This window comes from Solea senegalensis, linkage group LG5 (genome assembly GCF_019176455.1).
Source record: "Solea senegalensis isolate Sse05_10M linkage group LG5, IFAPA_SoseM_1, whole genome shotgun sequence".
NCBI classification, from domain to species: Eukaryota; Metazoa; Chordata; class Actinopteri; order Pleuronectiformes; family Soleidae; genus Solea; species Solea senegalensis.
The window spans coordinates 17,922,469-17,931,210 of NC_058025.1; the positions used below are offsets into that span (position 1 = coordinate 17,922,469).

The 8,742-nt window shown below is 40.8% G+C and overlaps 1 protein-coding gene across 1 annotated transcript; it reads left to right on the forward strand.

The window, feature by feature from the left end:
* The first annotated feature begins 656 nt into the window (after positions 1-656).
* On the forward strand, positions 657-5,150 carry LOC122769459 (alpha-N-acetylgalactosaminide alpha-2,6-sialyltransferase 1-like). Its single transcript, XM_044025989.1, has 9 exons — positions 657-683; positions 898-999; positions 1,099-1,261; positions 1,551-1,713; positions 2,539-2,677; positions 2,768-2,871; positions 3,234-3,317; positions 4,394-4,493; positions 4,947-5,150. The coding sequence occupies exons 1-9, from the start codon at positions 657-659 to the stop codon at positions 5,148-5,150; spliced, it is 1,086 nt and encodes a 361-aa protein (XP_043881924.1).
* Positions 5,151-8,742: the final 3,592 nt, after the last annotated feature.

Consider the following 8,742-nt stretch of genomic DNA (forward strand, 5'->3'; position numbering starts at 1 on the left):
ACGGATCAGTCAGTAAAAATCTGGACAGTTGTAAAACCGTTGTCGGAGCCGAGTGCCGAGCGGAGAACGGCGATCGTGAAGGACCAGAACCAGAGACCCGTAGACGCTGGTGAAGTGGCCGTGAACCACTAAAACGGAGGAGCCGGAGCCAAGAGCTAACGGGGCCGTTAAAGGATGCCGCGGCCGTAAGGAAGGCTGTGAAGATCGCACAAGGAATACAGAGCTGATAAAGTGACCGTTCCTGGGCTGAAGAGCTAACCCGTTAAGCTACAAAACGTGCTACGGTAGAGCCTCACAGACTGTGACGTTGTGACCTGACGTTGACGGCTGGGGACGTCGTACCTGTTCTGGTTGCCCTTTCCAGAAGGGATTATTGAGCTGAAAGGATCAGTCAGTGAAAATCTGGACACCTTTGTCGAGTCTCTATGAGGAATCTTCAGTATCATCAGTCTCACGTCAACAGACAATCAGTTGAGGGAGGGTGGGTTTTTGGTTTTTTTCTGACATGGATCATTGATAGAGATCCAGTCAGTCAAGTAAACTCTTGGAGATACTTAATGAAATACAGTTGCACCCATATCAAGGATGGCATTCAAGGTCTCAGGACGTGTTTGTTCCTTGGTGATTTCATTGACCATTGTACTTGCAGTGCCATCATGGGATTATTGGCTGGAGAGCATCAGGTAAGTTGTATTTTATGGGAAAATTGAGAATAAATGTCTTTAGGTTTTATGTGCTGATTTGTTACGTTCAAATAAATGTGTAGCTGCTGGTTTATTATTTACCTGAAGTGTTGGATATATTGTTCATTAGTCAAATCTCCAAATTAGCTTGAGTACTTTCTTAGGAAATCCCAGAGAAAAGGACGTGTTAAAAGGTTCCATTTCACCGACAAAGGCTGCGACTCCCATGCCGCTACTCTCCAGAAGTTTCTTCAAAAGGCTTCCTCACTTTGATTTCGAGGAGGTTTATGACATGGACGCTAAGAGCAAACAGACGGTAAAGACCTTCTTTTAATGTGTCCGTTTTATTTGTAAGCTGCTTCTAGATAAACATGGACAAAATGTTTTTTTCTATACATTTTTTGTACATTTCCAGACCTGTGCTCAGTCTCTGCGCAACTCTGAGGACCAGGACTTTAAGAAGGCTTTCCTTCCCAACATAGGATTGTTTCTGCACAAAGACAGTATTAACATGAGCAAGTGGAACCAACTCTCACATTTTAACAACCCATTTGGTTTCATGGAATTTCACCACGACGGTAGGTGACTGCATGTGTCCGTATGCATTTTTTAGTGATTTATTTTAACTTGTCATTTTCTTAGAGCAATGCTCTACCTCTCTACCATCTTGTGGCTCTGGTAAAGGCTCCACTGGTTACTGTAACTGTTGTTTTGTAGGGTTTTTTTGGGGGGCGTTGATAATCTACAATTGATTGATACCAGACACTCACATTTAAGAAAGTTATTTAAAGTTACTTTATGTGTCATGAGCTTGTGAATAAATACCTAACAGAGCATTCTTGCTACCGCTGTATTCTTGGTTTGCAGATGTGATGCCTGCAGTGAAGTTGATCCCAAAGCCTATAGAACCTCTTCTCTCCCCAAAGCCAGGCAGTGGTGGCTGTGTGCGCTGTGCAGTGGTGGGCGGTGCAGGGATCCTCAATGGCTCTAAAATGGGGAAAGAGATTGATTCACACGATTATGTTTTTCGGTGAGAAAGTGTCAAATGAAGTCAGTCTGGCTGCCAGATTTGGTGAGGACACAAATTCATAGTCACTTCACAGAGTCAAAAATACAAAGCAGCCACATGCACTGCAACGTTTGATAAAGTCTCAAAAGTATGACTTTAATAACTTAGAATTGGACTTTATTCTGCACTTTTGAGGGGTTTTCTCAACATTTCAACTGCATTTTGAAAAATAAATACTTCTACTTCTCCATATTATTTTGTAGGAGAACATATTTTGACTTTTTTAAATTCTAAGGAAGATCTTATAGTGGAAAAAATGTTTGTCTGCCTGCTATCAGATGACAGGAACACTATGTCCTTGTTTTCAGTAATCATCATCATCAGCTTAGAGAAGATAAGAAAATACCAGTTAAACTACCAGTTCTACATTGTTAAGACTGTGGGAACAAAAAGCAGGTATTGCAACATGGGAGCAGCACTTTGTCTTTGTGAATATTGTACATATACAGTGACACATAAGTATGTTACCTATATGTAATGTTGTATATTCCACATTTTGTTCCAATACCTGTATTATTTTTTTATGGTTGTAGTCGTCTTTATCATTTATCTATCGCGTCTTTTAAAAAGGATTCAGCCCACGTGGATGAAACCACAGAATAAAAGATGACCCATGAGTCTTAACTATTCTTACATTGTTTGTAATAATACCAATATTTCCATGTGATACTTTTTGCTGCAGGTCCTGATGTGTGACCAACCATCTAACTTGATTGTGAAACTCAGGTAAATTCAGCAACGCGTCGATTTAAACGATGGCTTGACTGTGGCGTTTTTACGTGACAGGATGAACGGTGCAGTCATCAAAGGGTATGAAGAGGACGTAGGGAACAGAACGTCGGTGTACGTTCACACAGCTCACTCCATCACTACGTCACTGTATGTCTTCAAGCAGTACGGCTACACATCGGTCCCTGCTGACGAGGTGCTGAAACTCAGGCGAGAGCATTGCCTTATTGTGATGGCTTACGCCTACCACACAGACACTGATCTGTCCTCTGCTTTCTTTTCCCAGGATATAAAATTTGTGCTGATTCCTGAAGGAATGAGGGATTTCATTTGGCTCGAGTCTCTTCTCAAAGGGGAAAAAATTACAAAAAACTCTTATAGAAATGCGGTGTAAGTAATGACTATATATTGTCATTGGAGAACCTCTTTTAGAAGCTGCAAGATTACTGGAAAAATTGCTTGTTGTTGAGTTTAATCCACAGGTTGTTCAAATACTCACGTTTTCTTACACTCAACTCTTATCTCTGAATGGCTCTGCTAATATCGAGAGTCTCCTTTTTAAACCCCATCCCTCACTGATCAAACATCTGCAGAAGAAGTAGAAGTACTATGAGCAGTTGTTCAGTTTTAGATGTCAGCAGAAATTTTGCCTGGATCCCCTGATGATTCAAACATAATTTGAGAGAACTCACACGTCTCATCATGTTATTCTGCAGGTATTACAACTATACTCTTGTATTTTAAACCTCCAGACCAAGGAATTACTATGCCGGGAGGTACAATGAGAGCCGCTTCTATGTTCTGCACCAGGACTTTCTCAGATATGTGCGAAACAGGTAAACCTCCTTTCACCAATACACAAATGTCATACTTTTCATGGTTTCACACAAAGATGCGGCCCAAATGGTTCCAAGAAATGTTAATTAGAGACAGATATTCCACTATGGCAATAACAAAGCAATAACAATAGCAAAATATGAGATTAAAGGAATATGTAAAAATGACTGAGGGGTATTGATGCCACACCAGCAAAATAAAAACATTACATTACATTACATTACATGTCATTTAGCAGACGCTTTTATCCAAAGCGACTTACAAAAGTGCATTTAAACATTTGGGTACAAATAAGAGCTAGAAGTAAGTAAGAGCTTCAAGTAGAACAAACTATGAAGTGCTAGTCATAAGTGCAATACAATTTTTTTTTTTTTGTCGTCTTAGTCGAGGTAGAGTCGGAACAAATGTGTTTTTAGTCGGCGTCGGAAGATGTGGAGGCTTTCAGCTGTCCGGATGTCGATGGGGAGATCGTTCCACCATTTGGGAGCGAGGACAGTGAACAGTCTCGAGTTCTGCGAGTGCCTCTGTGATCCTCTCAGTGAGGGAGCAGCAAGCCGGTTTGTCGAACAAACAGATCCTATCACGTTATATGTGATAAGCTTATTGTTAAAACATACATTTCACATTTTAATGTTATAGTACATCATTCGTTCTCCTATCAAACTATAACGTTATAATGTGAAACCTATGTTTCAATAAATAGTTTTTTTTGCAATATATATATGTATTTCTTCGAAAAGAAATCAATTGATTGTACAATAAATACTTTATTACACAAAACATATACTGTTTTCACGAAAAATTATCACGTATAACTTGAAACCTGCATTGTTTTGACAATAAAATGATCACGTATAACATAAAACTATTATTGTTTTACAATAAGCTTATCGCATATAACGCGTAACGAATATTGTTTTAATTTATCACGTATAACATGAAACTTCTATTGTTTCAACGATTAACTTATCCTGTATAGCGCGCAACGTATATTGTTTCAACAATTAACTTAACTTACGTGAAATCACGTACAATGCAAAATGACATTGTTTTAACAATCACACATTTGTACCAGGTTCTTACTGTCTGCTCAATTGAACAACTCATACTGGGCCATTGTCAGACCAACCAATGGGGCGTTCACTCTCTTCCTGGCTCTGCACACCTGTGACACAGTAAGTTACCGTTTAAGCAAGTCCTCATGCGACCCACAGGTATCTTACCTTAATTAAAACCATATTATTAAAAATAATAATAATTACAGGAGTGGGCATCACAGACTGTGCCACGCTGTGTTTGGAAACTAAATAATAGATAAAGCAGCCTGAATTCTGACTTTTGTATCAGAGTTTATCCGAAATATCAGAATTCAGAGATTATTGTAAGAATTCGGAGATAAATCAATGCACAGGTGCGATATTCACGACTGAAAAGGTCCATCAGGCAGGGGAGTCAGGGTATTAGCAGGTTTGAAGGTCGTCAGGTCGAGGCTTGGATGACTATCCTTGGTGACTACGTCTTCTGTTGAGGAAATGTTTTTTTTCTGCTTGGTGAGTGGGGCTTAATACTCCACCTACTGGTGGGTTTGTTTACTCCCTGACTCTCTCTCTCTCTCTCTCTGTCCTCAGGTCAGTGCATATGGATTCATGACCGAGAACTTTGAGAAATACTCCAACTACTATGTACAAAGAAATATTAAAACCAGGGTTATATTCTATGCCAACCACGACTATTATCAGGAGATGAGAATGTGGAAAAAACTGCACCAGAGCAAAATATTAAAACTGTATGAACGACTGGAATCAGAGAGTGTGACTGAGAAGCCACACTGACACCGTGACTCTGATAGTTACAGGATGGTTAAAGGTTAGGGATAAATGTTTAAATCAATGGAGTGCAATATAAATTAAGTTTTAATATTATTATTGTTGTTGTAGGACAGTTTACAGATCGAGGCCAACTTAAAAACTAGAGTGGGTAACTTTCAGTTGAAAATAAACAGCCATTACAGTGAGTTTCTCAGAGATTCTAGCAATAAATTCAACTCCGGTAAAATCCAGTCGCCGACTGAAGACGCCCACAGTGGACAAAGTCAATGTCGTCTTTTTAAGTTTCGATGCTAACTGAAGGGTATATAGATTCTCCAACAACTAGGGTGAAGTGAGGGGTTTTTAAGCCAGTGATTAAACTTTTATTGCTGTATGTTTTCATGGTTGGATGTTTTGTATGTTAATGGGACACTTGAATTTCCCCAAGGAGATGAATAAAGTTAATCTAATCTGATCGAATCTATTCAGTTGCAGCTTCAATGATAAATGTTGTTAGATTTGACACACTGCACCTTTAATGCCATCCACAGCCTTGCTCTGCTTATTCAGCTGAGATTTTGAGATCTGGCCATCAGCCAGTTCAAAAAGGTAGTTTTTAAAACATTCGCAACCAAGGAGTTTGATAAACCTGTAGTAGAATGTAAAGCAAAGTTGGTCATAATCTCAGAACAATTCATGCTCACAGTATGTGAATTTGTGTGAAAACTTGTACAAGAACATCCAAGTTTGAGATCACAGAGATGGACGCAGCCTTTACAAACGACTAAGTGAGGTTCAAGTCCCTAACTTCAGTCTTTAATCGTCCAGATTGCTATTGTTCTTTGTTTCTCTACAGAAAAGTTTTTAACTTCACAACAAAAGCAGCAGAAAGACGCCATGGAGAGCATGATCAAATACTTTTCTCTCGTAAATTTGTATCTGCCCAAACACAAAAGTCTCCGGCGACAGTGGTTGTTATTATCATAGCGCGTCTGTTGAATAGATGTGCGTCGAGGCGACAGTCGGCACAGAGAGGTGTGGGTCTATACACGTCCACTCCAAGATCCTCTGCACCCCCCCAGCCGTACCTCCCTGTTTTCAGGGAGTTACATTCCACACATTAAAATATGCAACCCAAAAAAAGCCTCTGGGCCCCCCTTAGAAATAAAGAAGACGGTTACCGTGGCAACCTTGAACAACAGCCGCACACAACATCTTGCTAATGGACAGCACGCTCCAGGAGGCCAGTGCACAGGTGCTATTTTCTCTCAAAACATTAAAGAAAAATCAGGAATTTTGCTAATGTTTTTAAATATGAAGAAAATGACCTTTTCAAATGTTCTTTATGTTTTTTTTTTTTTTTTTACTTACTTTGGCATTTACAGCTCAGACGTCTTGAACATTTGAGCTTCATCGGGGAGAGAAACAAACACTTTTCTTATCACTGACCTCAGACGCCGAGAGTGTTTACACTCTGCACAGTGAGAATCTTTGAGAGCCGCACTGTAAAGCTATTGTCCACACATGAATTATTGAAAAATCCCCAAGGAACGGGGCTTCTGTTAACACGGTGTAAGAAAAAAAAAATTTGAATTTGCATTGGAATGCGTTGCAAGTAGCGAGCGCTCTTGTTTTGTCGAGGATCCAGGGAGAAACAAAAGCTGCATAAATGTGATATTTCAACACCTTTCAGGTAAAAAAAAAAAAAAACATCTCTTGGCAGACGGCAATGGGAGAATGCCACTAATGTGATAATAAAATGGAGATAAAAACCCCCAAAAGGAAACATGCGAAAGATAAAGGGATACAGTGTGGGAGTGGGAGTCGCGCTTCAGGATGTGTTAATAGCGTGGAGCATGGGTCCGGTTCCCACAAAACACTTGGATCAGCCTAATTAAAAAGAATCTTGGCGTGATAGGTTGTGAACAGCGGGGAGTCGTGCAGGCCACATGCCAATTCTGCACTCACCTCCTCACTCCCACACACACACACAAACACACTTCAGACTCTGCCTTTAACCACAACAACACCAGGAATGAAAGGGAAAGAAAGTAAAAGCCTGGCAAATTCTCAGCAGACTGTACTTTGAGATGCAGAAGGCAGGAAAATGGAAGGAAGGCAGAGTGTAATGCATCCCAGCAACTTTTACTTTTAATCCACTACATTTCCTCTAACTGCTGTATCTTTGTTACCCGTCGCTACCAAATGAAATCAGAAAAAGAGTTGGCATTATGATCTGTGTTTATATAGTTTTTCTAGTCTTGATGAGCAGTTTTCACCCATTCACACGCTGCAGTGTCTTTGCTCAAGGACACCTATAGATGAGCAGAGCCAGGAATTTAACCCACAACCTTCCAGTTGAAAGACAACTTGCCCTACCACTGAGACACCAACAGTAGTACAGTAAACGTCAACCTTAAGACTATTACTTAAGTAGTATTATAAAAAAAAAGTGACAATATGGGGATTAGGTAAATTGTACACTCCAAATTTACCATAGGAGATCAGGGCCATCGACCTGGAGTCCTCTGAATAAATCACCCCTTTAGCCAGGTCTGGTACCTGGCTCTAACATCAGTGCAGGGCAGTGCTCGCAATTTTTGGGTAGTTAAAATTGATTATTCTGTTTTCTGAAGTGACTGTGCGCGATGCAGCAGAGCCGACGGTCATCAAGTGTCAAGAAAAACTCTCGCACACCGTCTGAACTTTCAAGAAAACTTTTGTTGCGGCAACGTTTTGGTGCTCGACCTTCAACAGGCTGACCTGAGAGTCTCCTTACTACTTGATGATCATCTTTTCTTTGTCTTTCTTCTTCTTCATCTAAAGAAGGTGGATACGATTTATTTCTGGTGGAGTGGAAGGAGAGAGAAATATACGGATTTAGTGGCAGAGTGCAAGGAAGGTTGGCGGTAGGTAGGAAGCATGTGGCCTTTTTCCTCTGAGTGGTGTGATTCAGTTTGGTATAGTGCATATTTTTTTTCTCCATTAGGATTAGTACTAAAATAACCTGCTCAAACCTTTCCATTTTCTCCAGCGTAATGGTACGGTACGGGTGGAGCTAGACCCACGACTGCTGGACATCCTCCGTTGTTGTCTGATGTTTTGTTGTTCCTTGTTGGCGCAGCGGTATAACGCCATGCTACGTATCTTGCCGGCACGGCCATTGGGCACAGCGCACACCCCCGCCTACCAAGTAAAGGTACTGCTCTCCGCCGAAAACACAAACCGGAGCGTACCTTGATGGAAACACGGCTATATCTTTCCCAAGACCAGAAGGGCAATCATTCTCTGAAGAAGCAGCGGTGAGGAAAAATTCATGTCCACAGCCCGGCCAGCTTTTATTTTGAAAAGTCAGTTGGACACGGAGTATCCCGAGTGCTAAAGTGAGTCATCTTTGGCAACTCCCAGGAAAGAAAACCAGCCTTTTGGAGCACTACTGTACATATGAATCAAACTTATGTACGTGGAGGGACTGCCAGGAGTTAATGCGTTGCACATTGCTGGAGCATGCAAACACATATGCACTGTATCCTAGCACACACACACACACATATTAAGACACCGCTCATACAAACTGTTACCAGTGTTTGTTTAAGCGTTTTTTTCCGCCAAAGTA